The sequence below is a fragment of the Hippocampus guttulatus genome, chromosome 7 (genome assembly GCF_054856545.1).
Source record: "Hippocampus guttulatus isolate MCC_2025c chromosome 7, RoL_Hgut_1.0, whole genome shotgun sequence".
Classification (NCBI taxonomy): domain Eukaryota; kingdom Metazoa; phylum Chordata; class Actinopteri; order Syngnathiformes; family Syngnathidae; genus Hippocampus; species Hippocampus guttulatus.
In genome coordinates this window covers 12,347,157-12,374,285 of record NC_141267.1, presented here as the reverse complement: position 1 = coordinate 12,374,285, position 27,129 = coordinate 12,347,157, and the positions used below count along the sequence as shown (strand labels likewise).

Sequence of the window (27,129 nt, the reverse complement as noted above, 5' to 3'; positions counted from 1 at the left end):
CAGAGAGCGGAGAGTAAGCAGGATGCACAGGGGGAGAAAAAAAAAAAAAAAAAAAAAACAGCATCAATTGGAAGGATCTGTGTGATGTGCTGTGGATGCTTGTTTAGAGGGCTGTCGTGCTGTGTGCTGCTGCCTCTATTTATGCCGTCCGTGACGCACAAGAGGTCTCCACCGGTACCATCTGATGGGAAGTAATTTTCTTTATCTGATGAGTGATGAAAACAACACATTTCAACGCAGTGAACTTTGACACACATTTTACCCAACACGGCATCTATAGATCGAGTATTTGTCAATGGCGGGCCAAGAAGACCTTCTTCTTTCAGTACATTTGATTTTTTTGTCCAATCAGAATTCAGCTTCTCTGTGCTACCATGACAATGTAATCCACCCCATCATGCTGATGTAATTTCAATAATCATATATATGCATCCATCCATTCTCTAACTAACCGGCTTACCCTCACGAAGGCTGGGGGTGTACTGGAACCCATCCTAACTGTCTTCGGGCAGTAGGCGGGGTACACCCTGAACTGGTTGCCGGCTAATCGTAGAGCACACAGACACAAACAAACATATCTACTCACAATCACACCAAAGCACCATGTAGAGTGTTGAATTAACCTGACAGGCATGTTTTTGGAATGTGGGAGGAAACGTGATAACCCAGAGAAAACCCACACAGGCACGGGGAGCACATGCAAACTCCACACAAGAGGGCGAAATCGAATTCTGCTGCACCTCTGCACTGAGACGCGGACATGCTAACCAGTCAAGCACCGTATGTATGTATGTGTATATATATATATATATATATATATATATATATATACACATACATGTATATATGTATATATATATATATAGAGTTAGGTCAGTAGGTCGGTGACCACTACAAAAAATAATACAGTAGGAAGTCTAATAAATCATCTTAATAAATGAGGGTGAAAATGGTCAATTATCCTTCCTTTCCTCTGAAATGTACTGCCGCAACCATGTTTACAACAGTGAACTTTGCATTCATTTCACACAGATAATTAAAGCAAACCATTTGGCCGTAATTGGTGAAGGGGATGCCAGTTTGTAAACAGGCTAAATTTGTTCAGATTGCATCAGCTTCCACCCTTTCCTGCAATAAGCTTCAAACTAAAAGATGTTTCTGTGTTATACGTATAACTCATGTTCATCACACTTGACAAAAAAATCAATAAAAATGTTGATTTCTGGCTCTAGAAAATTTACCACGTATGTGATTCATATGTTCAGTCTTGTTATCTGTAAACTTGTGCTCATTAGCAACAGTATGGGTGAACGAGAAAAAAAGCAATTGAAAAAAAAAGTCCCTTTCACCAATAACTTTTTTTATATAGCATGTGAACTTTAATTCTGATCAAATATATAGCACATATGATCCTAAAATGCTTGTTAATATGTAAAAAGAACAAAATGAGCTAAACACTTTGCGCGTCAAGGAGCTAAGATAAGTGTGACTTGTTTACATAAAATGGAAGCAAAATCAAAGGTTCACAGAATAATGATAAAATCAGATATGATCTTTAACTAGAATGTCACTCAGAGGGCAAATCTCTACAAAGGCTAAACTGTGTGTGTGTGTGTGTGGAAGGAGGAGGGGGGGGGGTACACATAGTGTGCATGTGATTCTCTGTGTAATTTTTCGGATTCCAAAAACAAAAGCATAGAGACAATATACATCTTTGTTTTGTCATTTGTTGATTTTCTGATTTTAAAGTTATTTTAAAAATATTTCATTTCAGTTTGCAGATTTAGTGAATTAAATATTTTTATATCTTTTTACTTTTTTCCTCAGCTAAAGAACATTAAAAAAATCATTTGTTTGCCCCATCGAATAAAAAAAAAAGTAATTGTATGGAATGCTTTCGTTTTCATTAATTTAATTTAATTCATTATTTCATCCGGGAAAAAAAATGTTTTTTGGGGGGGGCGGGTATATTACAATTTTTTTTTCATTTGTGGAGGGGGCGGGGGAGATATGATAATGAGCGCACTGTGTTTTTTTGGACTGTGACTCCATAACTAAGAGATGATTGACAGACCGAACCATATAAGCTTGATCAAATAGTTTTAAAAATTGCTTTTTGTTTTTGAAGCCTGCTCCGCCTCCAGAGGCAACCTCCCCCGCAAACAGGTTGAGCAAGAGAGTATGCCAGGAAGGCGCCATCTAGTGTGCGTTTCGAAGAAAAACCCAAGTTCTCGCTGCTTCCTCTCAGAAAACATCGATCAAAATTGAGCATTGTTCTTGTTAACTGGGAAGATATATATATATATATATATATATATATATATTGGTCACGGATTTGATTCCATTGTATTGGTATGCTTAAAAAGAAGCTGATGGTGGTTATTAAACTGTGAAAAAAAGAACTGAGACCAGTGGAAGACTTTGAAATCAAGGATGGGCTTTGCGGTGTTTGCTGCTTGCTGTCCTTGAGTCACAAGAAATGTAAATTTGATATAAAAAGTCTACACACCCCTGTTCAGATGCCAAGTTCCCAGGGGCATGTCACCTTTTTAGATCCACTGAAGTCATTACCAGGATTAGATATTCACTGCGTTTTCTTCGCATTGCATTGAAGATTTGTTGGAAAGGCATCAACTGATAATTTTGCAGTAGTATATTACAACTATTTTTCTTTTCTTCTTGAAGTTCTATTCAAATATCCTCTGAGAAACGTTTATGGAAGAGAGTCCAAATGGCCACGACTTGTTTTCAAACTTGGGATTCCTGTTTTGCTGCCAGTCATGATGATCCAAGAATATGTTCTTGGAAATGGAAATGACGGCACACCATTTCATTATCCGAGGCCGTAACTTGTTAGACTCTCTTATGTATTATTCCATGTATTACTTACTCAGACCGTATCCAGCTATCTAGCTAGCTAGCTAGCTACACGTATTACATGCATCACAGTTAAGGAGTTAAAATGTCGATTTGAACATTCTAATCTGTAAATCGGTTAACATATGCCTTCACTTGTGTGACAGTGTGAGAATGCTAAAAATAATTAGGGGTGTTGGAACTCAGGTTAACAGAGTGTTTTGTATGGTTACACATTAAAATTCTCACTGGTTAACTTATTTTTGCACTTGTACGGCGGTCAAGAATGTAAATAAAGTTAGATGCATGAGACACAGTAATAAAAAATACTTGAGGCACATCACGAAGGAGTAATATTTGTTTTTCCATTTTAATACCAACAGTGTCTTGTTTTTATACTTCAGTGAAGTGAGGGTTTCATGATGCAGCATAATTCTTTTTCAGCCATTCCAACGAAATGGTGCCATTTGCTCGTACCTCTCTCAGTTAAAATTTACTTAAATTTCTGTCATACTTCAACTCAAATTCTTGCAATGCAAACACATGTTGAACTACTCAAAAATGTATTGGCAGATCTCCGACAACATAATTTTATGTTATTGTATTAGAGACTGAAATTCCTCATTTGAGTAACAGCGGTCTTAGAAATTAGTGAAATGTAGCCACGTGACATAAAAGGTATTCGCACGGTGACACTAAGCCAGGAGTGGGCAAACTTTTTGGCTTGGGGGCCGCATTGACTTTTAAAATTTGACAGAAGGGCCAGGTCAGCACGAGCTATGGTACATTAAAAAAAAAAACTGCATTTGTTGACAGTCCATATCAAACATCAAAAGAACAAAAGCATGAAAGTATTGTATTAATATACTTTTTTTAAATGACGACAGTGTTGTTGATGACCTATTAGCCTGTGCATTGCTGCAGATGGGTTGTGATCAGACCAGTAGAAGTAGAGCGATACAGAGGTCCTTGGTGGTCGAAAGCCCCACCCCCCCCCCATGTTCTGCAACTTCAAGTCAATGCGCCACCTGGCGGTGAAATGCCTGTCATTACAAGTCCAATTGAAATGAATGCAATCATTCATCATTCGGATTAAAAAGACCAACGGGCCGGATTCGGCCAGCGGGCCGTAGTTTGCCCACCTATGCACTAAGCACATTCCAGTGATTCAACCCCCGGCTGCGGCCTTCCTGCGTGGAGTTGGCTAGTTGCCTGCATGTATTTTCTCCAGGTACTCCGGTTTTCTCCCAAAAACATGCACGGTAGGTTAATTGATGACTCTAAAACTGTCCTTCAGTATGAGTGTGAATGGTTGTTTTTTTCGATGCGTGCCCTGCGATTGGCTGGCAACTATTTCATGGTGTACCCCGCCTACTGCCCGAAGACCGCTGGGATAGGCTCCAGCACGCCCGCGACCCTCATGGGTGGCAACAGCTGCTACTTTTCCAATGTTCAAGGCCATTTACATTAATTTCATAAATTGTATTGATTTAATACATAATCTGGTCAATGTGCAGGGCATTGCTTTATTTAAAAAAAGAATGTATTTTATAGTACATTAATACATTTTATTTTCTGGGGATGCAAATGACACCAATTCTGTGGGAATGTTTCATTTGCACAATTTTCAATGGCAAGAAACGTTGCTGTGTTCGATCAGTTTCCACTGTAGAAAACAATTCCAAGTGTCTACAAATTGTCATATACTGTACCTTACCGATTGTATTGCTTGGCTCTCAAGCTGTATTCCTCAAATAACGTTCATGAACATGGTCTCATTGTCACATTCAATCTTTTATCATGCCTTCAACTCTGGACCGTACAGGGCCGATGGCCTATCCCTAAGAAATAAACGAGGCTGTCCTTTGTGCAAGCTTAAACAAAGCACTCATAATTGCCTTGACATGCATCCAAGGTTGACTCCCTGTACATTTTGGCTTGGCTGCTGCTCCAACCAGTCAGATATCATTCCTACATCAGGCACAGTGAGCAAGTGCCCTCTGGCCAAACGGCCCGTCTCACTTTTGAAGACTCCCATGGAGATCAGTTTTTCTTTTTTGGTGTCATACACATGAAAACGCTTCCTGGTTCGAATGCTTCTGCAAAAAGAGTGAGGTGAATATGTGAATGAAATCAACGTTATTAGTGTCTCTGCGGAAGGGCGTGGCCCACCCTGAAGGATTGCTTGTCAATGGAAGACAACTAACCTGTGTTGTGTTTCAAGAGTAAAAGCTTGAAATGGTGCACACGTGAAAGTGGTTCACTGACATTAAAGGTTTAACTTCCTTAGATAATTCTCTTGTGGTTCCCCTGACTCCTTACTGGTTCTTCCAGAAGAGAGGGGCCTCAGGCCTTTTTTGGGCCTCCTTGCTGAAAAACCCCCAAACAACAACAACAACAACAACAACAAAAGTATCAAGATAAAGGTGTTTAGTTATTTGGCCCCTAAGAACACAGAGAACAGTTTTTTTTAGCCCATTTACATAATGTCTGTCTAAAGACAAGGAGAGATAGGAGAGGGGGGTGTGCACCTCCAGTGGGTGTGTCACCTGTCATGTCTCAACACGGCGTGCTCGGCTTGATAGACAGCTGCACTCGCACCCGAGCTGCCAAGGTGAGGCACACGAGTGAAAAACACTCACCGGCGACTTGACGTCCTCTTCTCGGTCATCGCAGGAGCAGCTGAGAGTGGTGAGCTCGAACGCTGGTGAATTGCAGACAACGTAAGATGTTTTGTGATTTGACACTTAACGTTTTGTGTTTTGTTTTGTGTACACAGGTAGTGTTTCACAGCTGTTCTGTTGCCCGCACCGCTAGAAACTTTGCCTGGGAATTTGTCACTTGAAACATTTCAGTCATTGTTTCTGGTCGTGTGTGCAACGTGTATCCAAGCCTGCAGGAAAACTGTGGATTTTTGGTTGGTTGTTAAACTGAAGTTTTCAGGCTCGGATGGAACTATTGCCAAGTTTGTCGAAATTAACTACTCTGACCAAATATTTAACTTGTTTTAAAATCTAACCTAGCAGGTTGGCGGTGACATAAGGCCGCAGAGTAGCTATGGTCGTGGTGTTGCCACATGCAGACCGTGTGTGTGTGCGGGTGTCTATGTGAGTATGTGTGGTATGCTGGTGAACCAGCTCAACTTAATGATGATGATGATGATGGGTGCAACCCATTCCCTCTACAGAGGTTTGATTTACTGAGAATGCTGTCAATTAAAGAGAATGATCTGACAAGCCTTAGAATAGTTTGGGAATTTTATTTGTGAACGAAATGGTACTCTTATTGTTATTTTGGTTAGTTGTTTTCAACATTTTCAAAGCAGGTCTTCGTGGATCTCATGATTGTGCCCGTGTACCTAACATGATGTGCGCTGTGTTTATATTAAAGATACTACAGGCAACACAAGCTAAATTACACATTTTAAAGCAACTGTTTTAAGGGGTTTCAGTATTTAACCAAGTTTAAATTCAGAGTTGCTTGCTTTCAGAGTAGTACCACAGCGCTGGGTTAGCACTGAAGTCCACTGGAAGAGATGTTGCATAATTAACAGCAAAAAAGAAGAGCGTCTATAAAAACTCATTCAGTGCCAGCCCATGGTAAACCGATGGAGCTTTTGACTTCTATAGCCGTCAATGGCAGTGAATGAGTTTTAAGAGTAATAGATTGCCACATCTTGTTCGGTATTTATTGTTCCCACAAATCAGACAAACTGGCAGTAAGATAGCAGATTGTGTTCAATAAAATGATATGGTTTGGTTGAACATTTTGGTATGTCTTGAATATAGATAACGTTTATTTCATTCTCGTTTCTTTTGCGTGTCGGTTATACAGTAAACTTCACCTGGGAATGAAAAATAAACAGCTTGAAGCGAGCATGCTCGGCCTCTTATTTCAAGTGATGATGTACACGTCTTCAATTTCTTGACAGTAAGTCTTTTCAAAATTTGAAATGTATTTCAAGTGTGGGAGGGTAAAACTATATTTCTGATAGTTTTTTTTTTTAACCCTACAGTATTCTGTGATGTGGAGCATATCCATGATAAACAAGTTCATTGACTGCATTTTTAAAATCCTATAAATCCATCAGTACATTCGGGCCTATTTCTCTGGTGCTCAATTAAATGTTCTTTTCGACGTGTATCATCAATTAGAATATTGTGGAGAATCAAATTCATTTCAGTGATTCAAGTCAAAAGTGAAACTTATATTGGAAATAGACTTTTGTGATATTTTATAATTACATTACAATCGATCATTACAGCCAAATAAAAAACACATTCAGTGTCCCGAGAAATTCGGATGTTGTGAAAGAAACAATCAAAATGAGTTTTAATACAATAGATCATTATAAGATATTACCTAGGAATTTATCTCATGGAGATTGTTTCATTATATGTTCAATGAATGTGTTTCACCTCTGGAACTCAGCTATTGAAATAAATGAGCTTTTCTAACATGTTCTTATGCAGTGAGATGCACCCATAGCTCAAGTTCAAAAACATCAATGCGCTTCCATGGTAGAACTGCAGTTAATACTTGCTTATGTACACAGCTGAAGGTGTGCATATAGTTAAAAACAGGTTATTCCCACCAACTGGTTTCCCTTTCATTTTGCGTTGACTAGGAGAAGGGCAGACAACACCGGGGAAACTTCAAACAATGTGAAGGACACGGAATTTGGCTCGAAATACAAATGTGTCATTTACATTTCTATTTGCCATGCATATTTCCTTCAATCCGAAGAAAATGTTAGAATGAAACTAACCCCTGGAATACAGGGGTGAGTACAGGTGTCATACTCGTGGTTAGGAGAAGCGCTGGCATGAAAACTAAAAGAAGTTATTGACTCTGAAAGCTGCTTTATTACAATTTGAGGTGCAATCAGTAAAAGAAAGTTTCATTGCCACGTAAATTAAAAGTAATTAAAAAAAACATTGACAGCATGTTCCAGCACATGTTGATATAAGAGGTGATTGCTTACAAGCCCTGTGAAAAACAACAAAGGAGAAAATTAAACCGTTCAATGTTGGACATTAATCAATTACACAACACGGACCACTAAACATACATCCTGAGCAGTTTTGAACATGAGTCCCATTCCTATTTTTCTGAGATCAACAGCGCTCATATTCAACAAGTCCACTAGGTGGAGCTCTCATCAACCACTACATTTTGTCAGCCCACTCTTTCGTTTACTAGAGCTTGGAAAATGACAAATATGGCACACATTTCCCATTCTGAGAATAGCAACTGCGCACATACTGCGAATGAACGCCACCGACTCATACATGACAAAGTTAGAGATACAATGGGGAGGCTGATATGTTTCATAAACAGAGAAATGAAGGATTTTTATTTTTTTGTCGCTATATGCTGTACTTCTTCAATATGAAAAGAACAGAACATGGAGCAGCAAAAACAGTGAAAAATGTCCCTTTCAGAACTGATGTGTATTTTTGTTTGAATTAATTCCCCTCGTTCCAAGTGTGCTTCTATTTCATCGGAAAAACAACCCTAATCAGAAGACAGACCAGCAAAATGACATTACAATCAAATATTTCCCTTTTTAACCGGACATAAATATCAGATTAGATATTTTTTTGTTCCCATTCTTCGCCAAATTGGTAGCACATGATGAAAAAAATATATATTTACACATACGAAAAACATTTTATAACCATGTATTCAATCTCACCAGAGCACAAAATACGTGCATGCAGTTCTTTTCAGCCCAAAATAATAATATGGCACGTATGAGTTATTGTTTGAGCAGGATTAGAGTTTACAAATGGGTGGGGCGGGGAACGTACTTCTTATCAGAGGCCAGCTTATAAAGCCTTTGAGCGGCAAGATACGATTTATGAAAGCAAATGTGATCTAAAAATCAAATACTGTAGTGTTGTATACTTGTCATTCTCCTAAAATTTGTGGGTTCACTTCGGGCATGATGTTGGGTACACCCTGGACTGGTCACCAGTCAATCACAGGGCACGTATGGAGACAACCAACCATTCACACTCACTTTCACACCTACAAACAATTTAGTTGTTTATTCACCCAACATGCCAGACGTACTACTACATCACGATGCTTAATATACATATGCATGTTATATTTCACAAGATTTGGGGTTTTGTAACAGTTCTTGTCAGGTTAGACCAAGTTTTAGACCCAAAGGCAGGCTGTGGAATGCCTGCCAGCCAAAAGTTCCCCACCCCATTTGTTTTATGTGGTGCTGAAAGGCATGTAAGACCTTTTAAACGTTCAGTAAGCATGCAAGTAGAATACTGAGTCACTCAGCACTTCATCTGGTCACTATCAATGTAAAGTCAGGGGGTTTTTTTTGGGGGGGGGGTAGCGCCAATGACATCCTTACAGTCTGCGCCTCTGCAGTGCGGCAAATTCAAGGTTGGTGGACGAGTGAAAGGCCAACTGCCAGCATCTCGATTAAGAAAAAAAAAAGTCGTTTGCATTTTTGTTGCATGGCACCCCGATGACAGATTTTAAGGTGGAATAAGAAGCTGCCAAGTTTTGAGGCCACGTCGGACTGAGCAGGCACATCCCATCAGAACAAAGTAAGATGTCAAGGAATGTAGGCCAATAAGCAGCGCAGGTCGAAGGCCTGGATTACTTGTGATGACATCACAGTGAACGCATATTGACCACCAGGAACTTTGGGAGTGACGACATGAGGTGAGGCTGCTTTTAGGGCTTGATGTCAAGTATGAAATTCTAAATTTACAGACATATTAAAAAAATTAAATTAAAAAAGTGACGAAAAGATGAGTGAGGTTCCAGCACATTCTCTCTTCTGATGGGTATGGGGAGATAATTGCTGATTTAAAAAAAATATAAAAAATCCGTTACCAACTCATGAGATTGTCCAAAGGCTTTTGGTCAGCAAAGTGTGAATGGTTGAAGAAAAAAAGGATAAATAAGGGATGAGACAAAGACAGAGGAGGACTGACACCGTCTGTCTGGAGCCTGAGTCACCGCTTGTAATAGGCACCTGTAGAAGGAGACGACACATCCATCAGAAGGCTCAAACAACTGGAACGGGAGTTTTTCCAGAGATCGTTTTTCCTTGATTACAGCTGGCATCATTTCTCCTGGCTGCTTTCTTGCTCTTAATGCGTGCGAGTCAAGAGCAGTTTGATTAACGTGAGTAGTGTCAACCCACAAAGGTTACACAATTCCAGCGCTACGATTTATTCCTATTCTGCAACTATTTTGAAAAGTATCTTATGGCCGCACAACTAATTTTCACCAGCATTACTGTTTTTCATTTGATTGTTTCACATATTGTTTTCACATATTGTGTTTTTCATTGGACTTTACTATTCAGTCGACTTCGAGTTACTTCAAGGCCATCGGAATGGAATTCTGTCATAAACTGAGGACCTTCTATATCTTATACAGAACTACAATTGGGGGGACTTTTTGATAGTGACAGGTTAAAGGCAGTCCATACTTCCATCCATCCATTATCCGAGCTGCTTATCCTCACAAGGGTCGCGGGTGTGCTGGAGCCTAACCCGGGTGTCTTTGGGCAACAGGCGGGGTACATCATAAAATGGTTGCCAGCGTATTGTAAGCCAGGCCACCAATGTACCACCTATGTAGCTACGGTTTCATTTATTCATTTCCTACTTGATTGTCATTGTTCCATTACATTAAGTAACAGGAATGATCTCATAACAGGAATGAATCCTTTAATTTTTCATTGATCTGAAGTCTTGTGAGATGTGACGATGTTTTGTTTGAATGTGGAAATTCCACTGCATTGTGAGAGTTAAATGGGAGGGGGTAAAAAAATTACCTTTGTAAGCGGCCTCAGGTCCGGTGGGCGCCCGTTGGGGGTCAGCGCGGTCACTGTAGCCATAACCAGGGTTTACATTCTCGTACTCGTGGGTGCGAGAATGTTGCCTGGGGTGGCAACAATGACGGTCAATGTCAATAAGATGACAAATAACACCCAAATATGACGACATTTAGTGTTCATGGCTGGTTGGAAAAGTGCGTTGTTACCGGGAAGGTTTGTGGTGACTCCTGTGCCTCTGGGGGTCATGCTCATCTCTAGATCGAGGTCGGACAACATCCTCGGAGTTTGGCTGGAAACCAGAAAAAAAATCAAATACACTCAATAGCCAGGGCCAAACTTACACAATCGAATACGATTCAAACACTTTGCCTTTGCAAACCTAATGTTCACTTCAGTTCTGAGGTTCTGGGTTCAAATCTTGGCCAATCCAGCATGTATGAAACATCTCGCATCAAGTCAGCTGGGACACCTTCCTGCGACTATATTGCTAATAAAGTGCTAAAGAAAATAGTTCTACATAACAGTGAATTGAAACTGCACCAAACTGCATCATACTGTAATTTCTGATATGTATCCCCTAGAGGTTAGACAACCAAGATCAGAATTACAACAACAAATCACTTGGAAGGTACCCTGTAGTCCCCCTCTGGTCGCCTCTTTTCCATCGCCATGCGCTCCCTCTCCCTTTCTCGTTCCTTTTCATGGCGGTCCCTCTCCCGCTCTTTCTCCCGTTCTCGATGCTTTCTGTACTCCTTCTTCTCTTGTTCCATTAGCAGCCGGGCAATCTCCTGCCACAGTTAAGTCAGCATCAATAGCATATCGCGAACCAAACCCACCATTTCTCAGGAAAACAAAATCTCTTTGTTCAGAGATCAGCTTTTCTCAACAATCGATGTTGGTCATTAATTTGTCAAAAACAACAGACTCACGTGGGGACTATCTTGTCGTAATTTGTGAACAGATAAAATTTCATGAACTGACCAAATTTGGCATTAGGTTTGGACATTGACAATATAAAAAGACTTGCTTCCAGGTGTTGCATCCTCAATTTTTCTACTAATATTTTAACCCAAAATTAACTACAATAATAAAAAAATATTAGGGAACAGAGAGATGTGATTCATCATTTTATGTGATAACACAGTAAAGGACATCAAAAGACGATAGCAGAAAAAGATTCACACGCACCTCATCCTGTGCAACTTGGGCTGCTCGCACATGGGTCTTGCTTGCCTGAAACACATAAAAAAAAACATGGAGTGAGTGTGTATATATATATATATATATATATATATATTAGAGCTGTCAAACGATTAAAATATTTAATCTAATTAAAAATGCAACTGTCATAATTAACTCAAATTCACAAAAAATTTATCGTGATTACTCACGTATTTTTGCTCGTTTCTGAATTTCCTTTTATATTTTTTTGTCCTATTATTCCCCATTTTAATGCTCTCATCAACATGGAATCATGAATCAGTTTTCTATGTGCAAAATGCAAATATTTACTGAAATAATTTCGATTTTCAATTTTACATGAACATTTTTCACTTGGAGCAGTTATTCACGCAATCTCTCACACAATATTACTGTCCATCAACAACAGTGAAAAAAATATTTTGTCACACAACAGCTGCTTTAACAGCTATTTTTATGGAATCAAAACAGAGCAATATAACATTATAAAGTGCACATCTAAGGTAAACTAGAACTCAGTTGATAGTGGATTTAAGCCATGGTTCAGGCTATGTTGATTCTGTTGGTCATTCTTGCGCGGAAGTCTCTCTACAGTTTTGTGTGGACATCATTTCAGATGACTACACTTGGTTCGATGACAACACTGGAGATGTTTTGTTTTCGCTAGGTCGCTACCACTGCAGCGCACCGTCACTGTCAGACGAACACAGAGAAGCTCCACCCGCTCTATTTATATGGACACGGAACACTGTAACCTTGCACACAAAATAGTTCCAAACACGTAACAATCGCGTCAGTGGCATACATCGTATACCTGTATGATACAGGTAACTTTGGTCTTGTCGGTGGAGCAATCTGGCAACTTTTTAAAAGTAAACTTTCCATTCATAAACTCTTAAAGTATCCGTTTTCGGTGTCTCGCGCTGCCATGGCTGGCAAAACAAAGTCCGTGGACCTATGCAGCGCACTTGTTATTTTGTTTCTGGTTTATTTATAGAGCAACGTAACATCCGCTGTGACGTGTTCCGCGTTAATCTCGTTAGAAAAAATTTTATTCCGTTAAAATTCATTTAAATTAATGCCAATAAAAAGGCGCTAAACTGACAGCTCTAATATATATATATACACCGGTATGTATATACAGTATATATACACATATATATATATATATTAGATAGCAAAATATAGTTTTGAATATTCAAAATGGGTAAACTGTTTAAACTAGTGCTAAAGTCATGCATGCACACAGAGGGTTAAATTCTACCTCCAAACTGTGTGATAGTATGATGTAAATAAATACGGTAGGAGAAATGGAAGTAAAACCTCTCAAACACTGAATCGTTGGCTGCTGATGTCATCGTTTATCATGAATGTCGCAAGTCCGCACAGGAGACAGTTTTAGGATCCTTCTGCATTGATTGGCAACTTAATGGGAATGAATCCTTCTCCACTCTGATGATGTGGTGCAGTTACAGTGTGCAAGCGACGTTTATTTATGTATACACTGATTGGTCATAACATTATGACCACTTGCACAATATACAGATATTCGAGATAACCAATTTGTATTGGAAAGTGCTCTCAGTATGATGCAGTGCAGTTCTCCACTGACACAAACTACACCCACAAGGATAGTCACAATGGTGTGGCTGCTCTGCATATGCGCATAAACACTGTACTTATTCAAATATTCACCTTGACTTCCTCCTCGTGCATCCTCCTTGCCACCTCCAAGTCCTTAAGTTCCTGCTCACGCAGATCCAACTTGGTCAGGTCCCTTGTGGCCTCGTCGAGTCCGTACTCCCCTTCTACAAATTCTCCACTCCCTTTGTGCACAATTCGACCTGTGTCAATGAACATACAATATTACTGATTAAAACAGGGCAGTACTAGCTTTAACTAATGGTAGCTGGCACTCAATTAGTTGATGGTTTTAGATACCAGACAGTGGTGGAAAATGTCAGTAGCTGATGAAACCAAAGGTCGTTGATCAAACCAAAGACAATCACTTCCACGTACAAAAGAATTATGGAAGAGGGCAAGACTAATTTTCTTCCTTGATAATTGCAGACTATGAAGCTACGAAGGAGCACACATGGCTGTGTGCTCATACTCAGCATTTAATACTTTGGACCATTTTTGTGATGAAACAAAACAGGCGAGTAGCTGAGCAGCCCTGGGGTCCTTTTAGCAAACCACAGTCTTGCACTCCTAGTCGAGAATTATGGCGATATTGCTCCACAAACCTAGCCTCACACACTTAAATCTCAGCAATGTTAAAACGATCACAGCAAAAGGGAGAGAAGACCACAGCAGAAAATAGCGAGTAGAATCATTTCAAGCCATCAAATCACAACGCTCACAGAATGAGTGTGTTCATTGGAGACTTTAATTAGATCAACCCCACCACCTGAGATTGCCAAAGCAACAAGCAACCACAGCACATCAAAGCAAACCCCAAGAGGACCCAGACGGGGGCTCGGGTGGTACCTGTCTCACCACTGGAGGGCGTACGCTTGCCAGAAGGTTCCCACAACTCTCTGCTGTCCCCTCTCCCTCGGTTGTTCCTGTACTCTTCAAACACATCGTCGGGGCCGGATTGAACCCGCTGGCGGCCCCTCGGCCTCCTGGCTTCATCCTCTTCCTCCTCCCGGGATACCCTATCGCCCCTTGGTTCAATGAAATCATCGTCATGCGCTCTTTCCCTGCTCTTGGCCCTCACTCGTTGTCCGTCCTTGCCTTTGTGCGTCTGCCTGTCTCTCACTTTAGGCCTGTCCTCACTGTGTGTGCGATCTCTGAGGCGCTCCCTCTCTCTTCCTCCTCTAGCCGTCCTCATGTCCTGTTCCCTGTCTGACCTTTGATGTTTCCTCAAATGATAGTCATGCTCGATGTCCCCGAGACCGTCCCTTTCATGTCTCCTGTCCCTCTCTCTCTCCCAGCCCTCGTCTCTTTCCTTGGCACTCAGTGGAGAATGGGCTGGCCTCTCTTTCTTTCTCACTGCTCTATCGGGGTCCTCTCCCATGTCACGTGCTCTCCTTGATTCTGCAGGTTCATAATCGGGGTAATTGTCCCCACGCCTGCCTTTGGGGGACTCCAGATGATCTGAATACGGATCTGCATGTCTCCCCCGGCCACCCTCTGCCACCGGGAAATGCTCGGGGTACCTGGAACTGTTGTTCAGTACTGCTGGATCCTGTTTTGGGTGCCTGTTCCTCACGGGTTCTATTGAATTCAAAACTGGCGAATGATCACGTTGGAAGCTCACTGGAGAATGCACATCATAGGGCACTGGGGAGCTAGACGTGTGGCGCGTGGGCTTGTCCAGGTCAAGAGGCGGTCTCGCAGCTGAGCAGGGACAGATGAAGGAAGGGCATACGTTTGGAAGATAGCGACAGTGAAACAAATGATGGTTCAAGGGAGCATGGAAATGTGATAAGTAAAAACAAAACACAACAAATGACCTTAAGTATTAGTAAATTAGAGGCCACACCTGCCAAGGCAAAAACAACATGACTGTGGTTAGTAACATAAAATATTAAGAGATGAAGGCAGTGGAAACATGCTCACAAAAACTGCACCGAATGGCTTAAAAAGGAGCAAATATGAATTAGGGAGCGGCATGATTCTAGACTGCAATAAGCAAATGCAGTACGTACCTTATAAAAACAGCTATTATTAAGATTATTTAAGCAAAATACAGTCTCTCCAAGTAAGCAGTGGATTTGTTGTAACTGACCATCTTTATCCATAAAGCTATGAAAAAGCAGTTACCGGTATACTTATCTTGTTGTCATACTTGATTGTTCGGGTGATAGTAACCCCAAAAAGTAAGACAGTATGGTAAAACCCTGCTATACGTACGGGATAGAGATTAGCCCGATCACTAATGCCAAAAATGTTGACGTTAGTACTGTATCATACTACAAATCAGGGACAGTAATATTGTAATACAGTATAACTAATTACTTTCAAATGACTGAGTGGAGCGCAATACCATGCTGTGTAATACATATTGGAGGTTACATGCCCGACAATGGTGATGTGTGATTGAATAAGAAGAGCATGAATAAGATGAGAGTGGTGAAGCAAGAGTGGTGGCTCTCTCAGCACCATTTTTTTGTTAGGTTGAGAAACAGGACATTGCTGACCATATATTAAAAAAAAAAAAAATCTGCCGATATAACGTTCCTGAGTGTGACAGGGCCAAAGAAGTGTGTATGCTTCGCTTCTTCTTCCCCTCCCTCCTTTTTACCAAGCAAGCAGTTATTCTTCCCAAGGGTAAAACATCAACTGCAGATGATACGTTCCAACGGTTATAAGTTGTCCTTTCATTCATGTTGCACTCAACAGAAGATTAGTCAGGTTGGACATGATTAAAAATAGCCTTTTTGGTTTTAGGCGAGGCTGGATTTTTAGGAACCTTGACCAACAAGAATAACACGAGGTTCACCACTTGGCTGCTCACATCTGCCATGCAAGTTGGTTGCTGCAAATTAAACTCTCTTCACTTTCTATTTCAGGTGCGGCTCTAATTCAAAAGAGCTGAGTGAGTAACCGACAATAATAAAGTGCACTGACGGATACTAGAAAAACAAAGCAGCAGTGTTCGCCTCACCTCCTGGATCCTCATAATACTCTTCATCCTGGTGTTTCTGCCGTCGTCTTTCCTCTTTCATCTCTTTCTCATGCAGCTTACGAGCAATAGCCTGCAAACACACATGCAACAAAGACAGAGATAAAGATACATTGTGACGTTTGTGTGTGGTAAGCGCAAATGCAAATGAATGGTACCGTTTTTAGTTGTTTTTAAAATGGAATTTTAGGCTATGGTCAGACTGCTGCCAAACGAGACTCAAATCGGGGTTTTCTTTTTTTGCCCATGGGACATTTTTTAATGACATATTTTTCCAAATATGACCTGGGTCACGTTCGTATGGGGTTGTAAATCAAATACCAATTTTTTTTGTAATGCGACCTCTGTCTGAATAGCCAGGTCGGACGTCAGGTCATCAAAAGCCCAATACACAGACTGCATGAGTGGGGAAGAGTGCTTGCGAGGGAGATTGACAATTGTCCGTGAATCTCCAATGTTGTTCTGAGTAACAGCATTGACATTATATATGACTTTAATTTAATCCCACTTGACGCATGAAGCATTAAATGTACATTTGTGGTGATAGTCGTAATTCAGTAATACAGATGCTTCAGTTATTACGCACACCAATGAAGTGACGTCATCTCTAGGAAAAGTCTCCATGAAACGAGGACATCAAAAAGCCTCATCTCATTTCCCCCAAATATTTCTACCTCCTCCCGCATCGCTACTATGCAGATATGAGATGATAAAAGGGATGAGCCCCTACACTCTGGAGTATATTTACTTCAGTGGAAACTACGTTGTGACACCATCACTTCTGAGCATCCGAGTCATTTTGGAGACACATTTGGTTTACACACCAGAAAGACTGAGGTCACTATTAATATGTAATGTGCTCCTTTTTGTTTTTATTTCTTCAAATGTTTGTCTTTTTTTTTGTTTACTTTCCGTCAAGGACCCTTTAATTTGCAAATCTTGGAAAATGCAATTACATCTGAGGTCAGATTTTTAGGGCAGCTCAATGGTTTTTCCAACCTTGAGCAGTCTCGAGGGATGATATGGGGGAATTCCTTTTTTTTAATAAACAGGTGAGGCAGTCAAGGCATAATAACGTGAGTGTGTGTGTTTGAGTGTATAAGGGTGTGTGCATGGGTGCACCTTCTTACCGCATCCTTCTCCTCCTGCTGCAGTCGTTGTTGCTCAGCCTGTCGAACCAGTTGATCCTGAATCTCATGGGCAATCTCGTTATCATGGCGCTCTCTGGAGTTTTGCGTGAATTGATGTGTGTGAGTGTATGGGGAGGGGGAAACAATTAAGACAATTGGCTCCTGGGCTAAGTCATTCATCTTGCTCAGCAGTTTGAATGCAGGATGCAGCGGACTGACATTTACCAACCCTCATTTCAAAGGAAAGACGCTTAGAAACATGAATGGTGGTTCAACTGTCTTACACAAAGGAACTCAAGACATTTTTCCCTCAAAATTATGTAGCTACTAGGACCTGACATATGATTTTGTTCTTAAAATGTCGATTTGGATCTTTGCCAAATAATAATAATAATATAAATAATAATAAATAATAAATAAAATATATCTAATTGTTTGTTTGTCCTTTAGTGTTTGTTGAACAGAGAGGAAAGGATGCAAAAATCTGCCATTTTGTTGGGGTGGTTGAATGTTATGTGTTATGTTGTACTGTGATATCTTGCGCAGTTAAAACACCAATAAAAACAGCCACTTTTTTTAAAAGAGCTATTTTTCTGAGCCATTCAGAGGTAGACTTCCTGGTCTGTTCCGGATCGTTGTCTTACCACATGATTCAAGAGAGCACAATTTTCAGGATGCAAACCGATTGTCAGATGTTCCCCTTCAGGATTTTCTGGTAGTCAGCAGAATTCATTGTCCCATCAATCACAGCAAGTTGTCCTGATGTAGCAAAGCAGCCACAGAACATCACACTGCCACCACCATGCTTCACTGTTGGCATAATGTTCTTTTTATCAAATGCTGTGCCACTTTTATCCCAGACGTAACTAGCTGCACATCTTCCAAAAAGATCAATATTTGACTCATCAGTCCACAGAATGTTTTTCCAAAAGTCTTGAGGATCATCAAGATGTCTTTTGGCAAATGTGATATGGGCCTTTGTGTTCTTTTTGAACAGCAATGGTTTTCACCTGGGAATTCGCCCATGGATGCCATTTTTGGCCAGTGTCTTTCTTATGGTAGAGTCATGAACACTGAACTTAACTGAGGCCAGAGAGGTCTGGAGTTCTTTGGGTATTCTTCTGGGTACTTTTGCAACCTCCTGGTTGAGTCATCATCACACTCAGAGTAATTGTAGCTGGTTGACCACTCCTGGGAATATTTGTCACTGTTCCCAGTTTTAACCATTTGTGGATAATGACAGTAATTTGCTGAAGCCCTAGAGTCTTGGAAATAGCCATGTAACCTTTTCCAGACTGATAGTTTTCAATAATTTGTTTTCTAATTTCTTCTTGAATTTCTTTGGATCGTGGCATCGATCACTCACACACACACACACACACACACACACACACACACACACACACACACACACACACACACACACACACACACGCGCGCACGCACGCACACACTTGTAAAAACCATGTTTTTTTCAAATCTATCCTCCACAACCTTTTTGACGACTGCAAATGTTATTAAGGCAAATGGATATTTTGGGGCATCAATAAACTGCATGCTACTGCTTTCAGCAGAAGCAGCAGGCATATTCTACCTGTTGAGATTGAACGCTTATCCCAGTGCCAGAGCCCAGCACCAACGAGGCCATAAGGACTAGACAGACCGTCATGCTTCTCTTCTACTCACGAGGGAGGACGTGTTGTTTGTGACAGCACTGAACTATGACTCAGCCATTTCGTCTCATTAAAATGCACAGCACAGAGAGTGATTTTGACTTCTGCTAGGTGGGACAGTGCTAAATGGAAATAGGCCAAATGTCGCACTGGGCCATCAAAGTGTCTGTATTGACATTGTAACACTAGGTGGGGCACTGTTGCAAAATCTGAACTGAAGACACACCAAGTGGAACCCGCAATGGACTGCCACACATTTCACACCCACTCAGCGCATGCAGAAAGCATGTGAGTCAAATGTGTTGTTGACTGACTGCTTAAGTGAGTCAAACAAGAGTTCAAACCATCATCATGTGCAAAGCCAACAAATTTAAGGCAGTAAGTTAAGCCTCTAGCTTTTGAAATGCTCTCTGATTCTTATTTTGTTTTTTGTTTTTCTGAGGCCACCCCGGAAGGTAGCAATGATGGAGGAAACATCATGATAGCCACAGAACCACATGTGAACTTACTGTAATTTAACATCAATTATGTGTCGAAATAAATTTTACCTAGCACAACACAACCACAAAGCTCAAGTTGGTTCTCATGTTACATATCATACACACACATATTTCTAGCAATACCTGTAAACCAGCACAAGGTGACAGTAGTGCTGTGAAAACAAACTTCCTGGTTCCAGCCTCATTTTGCTGAATATGAAGTCATGCAGGTGTCTTCAATTCGTATCTGGCGTTATAAATTGATGACATTTATAATACTCGGGTGTACAGTTTAGATTTGTATGAAACATAGGATTTAAAATGTGACGCAAGCATTTTCTGTGCATTTAGTCAATTTTTAAGAGGGTGAAACTTTAGACTTGACACAAACTAAACTCTTGATGTTATTTGCTGGGGGATAAAGAGTTTTGAAACAAGCTAGAAGTGACGCAGCATCGACTTGTGAAGTCCCTCTGTATTTTCCTATGACACACACTACAAGGGCTGCACGGTTAATTAAATGCTACAGTCGAGGTTATGAACGGCATGTATTTGGTTGTATTAGTCATAATTAAGCTAAAATATGTTTTCCAAAACTAGGTTAGCATGATTACATTGCAAGTGACGCATGTAGGCTATCAAAGAATGTCAGGTTGGTAAATGGTGGTCCTGGCTTTCATATTAAAAAAAGCCAAATGTGTCAGTGCATATGAGACACCCACATGGCAACATGCTGCTTCTTGATCACGACCTTGGCGATCTCATCCTCCTCCTGCTGCAGCTTCTTGGCCACCTGCAGGTCCTGCTGCACCAGCCGGCTCTTGTGGACATTGGACGCCAAGTGGCTCTCAACTGTAACACAAATAACAGGTTGCGCTACTCTGCTGGGAAAAAGCAGCATCTTCACACAACAAATGGTAAATGACATTTGCTGATTCCCAAGTTGTTGTATTGTTTGGATTGCCTGTTAAAAACAAGATAAACAGCGAGGACGCGAACTTGTCATCCTCTGATGATGAACTCAAAAGACAAATGAGAAGTGAATGTTTGTGGTCACAGTACCATTCCAAGGTTAGCGGAATGCACTTTGTGGCGAGAAATGAAGATCAATATTGCTGCCTGACGCACTAGTGGCGCTCGGTAAGCGTGGACAGCATCACTCATTCGTTCATTGAGATCCGTTTCGGCTGACTATCAATCTTCAAGCCAGCTTTCTTGTGTACAGGCTCAAATTACGTCTGGCAATTGACTAGTGCGAGGCTACATAACATTGCTGCTCGCGGGCTGCAGAGGTTAAACAAGGAGCACGATGAGTCACTGCTGTTGAAAATTGAGGAAACAGCCATCAGATATTGGTCTTATTTTTTTTCTACTTCCTCCGGACAATGATCAATTGTTTATGTCACATGATACATGAAATATTTGAAAACTGAGTTAAGGAGTCTATTACTCAATATCTACAACAAATCCAAGTCCTTGATCAGGTGTCGCATCATTCAAAAGACGACTACCCAAATCTGTGAGGTATCGGTGCGGGAGACTGCACACTGGAATTGTTATGGCTGACAGCAAGGACACCTTCCAACGACAAAAGGGACATGTGCACAGAGAGAGACACACATGAGTGGTTCCAATTAAATGACTGTACTGAAAATAATGACTTATGTTGAATTTCTGTTATGTTGACATGGCATCATCTTGGAAGAAACGTGTGTGTTCAAAAGGTGAGGTGACAGATTCAGGCTCAAAAGATCAGAAAGGTTCATATGAGTCCTGGTCACAGATCACGAACCTTAAAATGGGTTAATGGCAACAAGGGCAGGCCATTCTCAAAGCCAAATTATTCAACGCTCAAACAAAACTGCTTCGTGACATTTGGCTTTCTGGCTTCAAGGGATTTTTTTTTTTTACTCCGGCTGTGTTCCCACAAGCTTGGTGAGAACAAACTTGAATATGATTGTTCTGATAGCACTGTTTGTTTGGTCTAGGCTGGTTGTTAACATGTACAACAGTGTTAGGTGAACACTGCCCTAACCAAAGTTTTAAATTAGGAAGGGCCCCTCACCTTAATTTTCAAAATTTAAATCTGTTCCCAGATTTCTGAAGATGTCTGTGAGATGCTTTTATCAATATAAGCCAAGGATAAACTATTAAACCATGCTTTGTATAGGTTTTGTTGAATAGCAATTTCACAATTCTTGTATCCATTGAACTTGTGGGGTTTTGGACAGCTTGTGCTTGAATGTCAGAATAGACTCCCAGATCTGCCATTTGGTTGTGCAACTGCCTCCCAACCTCATGGATCTTTTACTACAGCCTCCTACCCTCATAGACATTTTGCTTAAGGATGCGTCAATGGTTCTCAATAGGGTTGATCATCAGTGGAGTCTGGGGGCCACACACAAATAGCTGCACAATAGTAGTTCAGTAGATTGGAAAGTTAATGGATATGAAATGTATGTCAGTTATGTGTGTGTTTGAGCAGGCACTCTACGATGTAGATGCATGTGATAGTAAACTCCATCTACCATTTTAAACGCATTGGATTTTTCATGTGTTGGACTATGACATTTCTTTTTGTGGGGATTGGAGGGGGGGCTGACGGATTAACTGACTGACTGTCAGGCCAGTGAAATTTGCCAAAAGAAGCGATGACGGAGGCGCGGCGAGAATAAAAAAAGCGGACTGACTGACTGACGATGAGTTTTGTTTGGCTTGAAAAAAAAAAGACAGACCGACAATGAGTACCCAGGTGGCTGATGGATGAAGAATGATGGGCAAATTGTGTCCTGCAGTTTAAAGCCAGGGTACAGACATTATTTTCAAATGGGTGAACACACATATTTGGTTCAAGGAGTTGCATTTTCAGCTACAACAGTCATGAATGAATGCAATCCCTACAAACTTGAATACTCGCACAATTGACTGCAGGGCTTCCCACAACAACCAAGGCTTGCTTAGTTTACCCAGTTTGGCTTGACACGACATCTTGAGCAAAAGCTTTGTTTGTAGGAAGTCACTGATTGTTTTGCAAAGAAAAAACTGGGTAGCGCAGGATCGCTGCCGGGCGGCTCGTAAAAAACAGTCACCAGTGACGTTGTGTCTGACAGGGAGTGCAGGAATTTTGTTCTCATCGGCAACCAGGAAAAGGAATGAGGAAAAAAAAGGTGCTTACTCTCTTGTTCCTGGAGGTTGTAGGCAAGGCAGTGGTCTTCCAACACAGCAAAGTCTCTGCACACTAGGAGAAAAATTACATTAGACAAGCATGTACAAGATTATTTTTCTACAATATGCTCCTGTTCTCCGCACAGCTATGTTGCTAATCGATCATGGATGTCAGCCATGGTATAGTTCATTATTTCAGGCATTTAACATTATTTTATGACGTTCAAATGCCACAGTTGGTGACGGATAAGTGTGCTGTTCTGTTCCTTTTCTTACGCATTTTGTTTAAAAAAAACAGGACACTAAAACATAAAAGGGACATAGAATAGAACCACTAAATTCAAATGCACTGGCGTGATAATTACTGCAATACTGAAGAAAAGCTTGCGGTATTGTAGTAAACCTCACGATTTTGCAGAAAGTCTCACGGTACATCGTGTGTGCATTTTCACGCAGGGTTTTGTCAACAGACTTCTTCGAATGTACATAACTGTGAACTTCTGTCCACCTCCACCCAATGTTTACATTCGCATACAGTCAGTCGCAGGCCAGCCCGCCGCTATCGCGTGTGAAAAGTGAAAATCTGCGTATAATTGACAGCCATTAAAATAAAATAATAATCATGAATATGCAAATCCCTGGTTGCCAAACTGTGAGTATGCAAGGGTCGAGTGGATCTCCAAAACAGTATAATTGCCGCAAGAATAATCATGCTATGCTCACTTTGAAAATGTGTCCACTTAATTGACAGTATTCGTCATACTTACTAACATTAGAAATTGGATACTACTGACTGACATTTTCAATGTTTTATATAGTTTGTTTTGTTTCTGGGCGGGTTTTCCCATTTGCCCCCAATTTTTAATGGGAAAACATATTGACTGTTTATCAGCTCAAGTCTTTTTGAAGAATTTAGGGGTATTGAAAATATTCCCTCCCCAACGCATTTCAATGGATTTTTGCTCCTCGCACGGCAGCCCAGTTCCTCCGCTCTGTGAATAGCAGATGTCCACTGTAGAAGTAAGAGTGGGCATCCCTTTTTTAAATGATCTGTACACTTGCTCATTCACACTGAAGGAAAGCTACATATTTATAAAAAATAACTACTAACAAGCTAACTCTTTACCCATCTGTATCTGAAGATTAAAAAAGTAACAGTGTGGTTTCCTCTCTGTGGCTTCTCTGTTTGACAAAAATACATTTAGAACAACGCTGTTGCACCTAAAAACAGTAGTAGCTCAGTTTTCATGTCAGGCTTCAAAATTCTTGTTTCTGTTGGCGGTATTTACAGTGGAAACATCCACCCAGTTTACAACAGGAGTTTTTCCTTTAAAAAGGGATGGTGTTCTCAAGTTCAGCAGTCTTTCCAAAAAAAAAAAAAATGCACCACTCTGATATCGCTCACAGACAAAGCTATTCCAAGGATATGGATATAGTTTATCCTGAGCAGGCAAAACAAAGATGTTTAACAGCATACAGACATACAAACATAGGAGTACCACAAAAGTAAAAAAGATATGGAGGGAAAATATACTTTACAAGTCACAGCTTCATCACGTGTGACATCACCAAATTTAAGATGGTCAAATCCATGCAGTCAGTGATACTGACTCAGCTAGGCAAACTATTTCATTGCACACCATTCGCAACCTTGAAACTGAACGTCTGGACCATTGCAAACCAAGTAACCCTGTGCAGTCTTTTTTTTTATTTACTTTCGATTTATTTGACAGACTGACTATAATATCTCAAGGGGAGATCCACCTTAAACACTACTGTACATTGTGTTGCTCACCACAATACAGAATCATACAACACAGATGCAGGCATGCAAGGAAAGATGTCCCATATGAAAGTGATATGCAACAGGACTGTACATCGTGAACTGGGGGTGTGAGGACGTTGCCTTGCTCAAGTGCAACTTGACAGCACCATTTTAATGTTCCGTAACCATCTAGTCCCAAAACCCACGTTTCTCACAGAGAGGTTTGTTCAATGATTGTAGCAGTTATTCTCTCATTATTTCATATTAGAAAAATGTTTTGGAATGCAAAACAATGAAGTGGTACAGCAACATCTCTGATTTTGTTCATTCCTGGAGTTTCTAATTTACTCAGAAACATGACAAATAAAATAGTTTTGATGCCATATTGGTGTAGTAGTAGAACAGTGGTCTTTTGAAATGAAACCCTGACATATTCAACATATGGACAACAACATTTGCACCACAGTTCTTGTGGAAGACTGAACAGATGCTTGGAAAACCAAAGCCCCTAGTGACTCAACAAGCATGGTGGGATTTGATTAACATGTTCCTACCATATGCCTAATCTTCTTAACCAGGAAACCCACCATACAATTTAGCTGATAAACCAGGAGCACATTTCTAGTTGAGCAAGAGTGCATAAAAAAAAGGCTTCTGTCATTTAACATCGGGATTACAAATCAGAGAAGACAACTGTAGATTTGTGTGGATGTCGTGAAGCTTTTTAAACTACATAAACAGCGAAACAGATCCCTTTCCCTGTTGATTTTGTCAATGCCCCTCTGCAGACTAACCAAGCTTGTCTCAGTGACCAGAATAACAAGCATCCAAGTGCGCAGCTGCCGCTTTACACATCCGCAACATTCCAGATTAGCATACTGTCGCCCAACACCTCACCAGTGTATATCACCTTTGCAGTCAGGTGAGACAAGAAATGAGGCCAGTGGGCAGGGCTGCATTTTCAAAACTCTTAGAAAGGCGCCAGGCAATACAACCGTTTGTCTAGTACACTGTCAGAGGTAAAGGATTTAGCTTTAATTCTTCTACTGTCTTTAATTTCAAATGAAAAGCATTATGTTTCAATAAAACCTTAAACCAACAATAACAAATTATACACTGGTACTTATATAAATTCAGTATTTGTTCAGTATTAGTGTGGCTACTCATTATTGAGGCTTACTTTTTTTTCGAGGCTTGACACCCATTATAAAAATGATGTACAGCAATAACGGTCATTATTTCTGACTTATTTGCAGCAAATTACTACATTCACATTACATTGTACATTATACTTTACTAATAGGAGGCTTTCAACTTTTGTGTTACATTTTAATGTAATATTCATTGTAGTTTTCAAATTATGACTTTTGTTATCTTGAGATTTACCTCTCGATTCACATAGTAACTGGAATTGATGAACTAATCAATTACGAGTATGTATCTTATATCACATAAGCCCGTTTCTATGTTTTGGAAGCTTTCCAATGATGCAAGTTTTCTGAAAATCGAATAAAGATCAATACGTTTCAGAAAATGTGAAACTAGTATTCAACACAAATAGTCAGACCTCAAATCTCGACTCCCGTTGGCCATAAATTGGTGCATTTTCACCGGTTCAAAGAGTCATAACTTTAACATTTGTCACAGGAGAAATGATACTTATATCAATGTCTTTCAAAAAAAGTCCGACAATACAGACATCATGTAAATCAATTCGACTAAGAATTGACACTCTTTTCCACAGCTCAAAAAATTAACCCTTCTATACATCTTACTTGACAAGTACTTCCCATAATCCAAAAAGACTCAAAAGAGCTCAGATTTAAGACAGACGTGATAGCATCTGCTAGCTATATATGCTACGCGTAGAAACTACCGCAGTACGAAACACCTGTGTTTGCTAACTTTTAGCATTAGCATCGGGTATGGTACCTGTCTATCCGCGACAAGTAAACAAAGTGTGTTATATGGACGTTACCCTCTTTCACACCAGGCAGTTTGTCCTGGTCGATGCTAAGGTTACACTCAGCCATGTTGTTCCCAATCGAGAGCCGATGTGAGCGTAAATTGGCGTATTTTTCAAACGGTCAACCGACGACCGGCTAATTGATCGCCTTTACTCATAAACGCGACGGATGGTTGGTGCTGGACGATCCCTGATTGGTTTCGGTGGCCACCCTCTCGCTCTCTCACTTTTTCTCCTCTCTCGTTCTCAATGGTAGCAAATCATACCACAGCTAGCGTGTCACGGTTTGACAAGCATCTCGTTCTTGTCTCACGCCTAAATTGAACTGTGCCTGAACACGGTTTCTGGTTTCACATGTCGAAATAAAGTAACACTGTTTTTTTTCTGTCGTATTAAACACTGGTTAAGATTTGACTTTCTAATCCTCTAAATGTACA

General features: G+C 40.5%; 1 protein-coding gene and 1 long non-coding RNA gene across 5 annotated transcripts; one reads left to right on the top strand and one right to left on the bottom strand.

Moving 5' to 3' along the window:
- Positions 1-83: 83 nt before the first annotated feature.
- On the bottom strand, positions 84-27,005 carry ccdc50a (coiled-coil domain containing 50a). Of its 4 annotated transcripts, XR_015101452.1 has the most exons (13): positions 26,705-27,003; positions 22,972-23,034; positions 20,519-20,648; positions 17,645-17,738; positions 16,497-16,587; positions 14,372-15,226; positions 13,577-13,725; positions 11,870-11,914; positions 11,314-11,469; positions 10,888-10,970; positions 10,679-10,785; positions 4,574-5,560; positions 84-205 (listed from the first exon to the last, which is right to left on the bottom strand). XR_015101452.1 is itself a non-coding variant. In XM_086116418.1 (12 exons), the coding sequence occupies exons 1-12, from the start codon at positions 26,757-26,759 to the stop codon at positions 5,409-5,411; spliced, it is 1,971 nt and encodes a 656-aa protein (XP_085972544.1). In that variant the 5' UTR covers positions 26,760-27,005; the 3' UTR covers positions 521-5,408. The 4 variants fall into 4 exon arrangements, 3 of the variants coding, with proteins under 3 accessions (XP_085972544.1, XP_085972543.1, XP_085972545.1); XM_086116418.1 differs by lacking the exon at positions 84-205 and having other exon boundaries at positions 521-5,560; positions 14,381-15,226; positions 26,705-27,005; XM_086116417.1 differs by lacking the exon at positions 84-205 and having other exon boundaries at positions 521-5,560.
- Positions 5,424-6,732, top strand: LOC147202276 (uncharacterized). Its single transcript, XR_015101453.1, has 2 exons — positions 5,424-5,547; positions 5,636-6,732. It is a non-coding gene; the product is annotated as an uncharacterized LOC147202276 (long non-coding RNA).
- Positions 27,006-27,129: the final 124 nt, after the last annotated feature.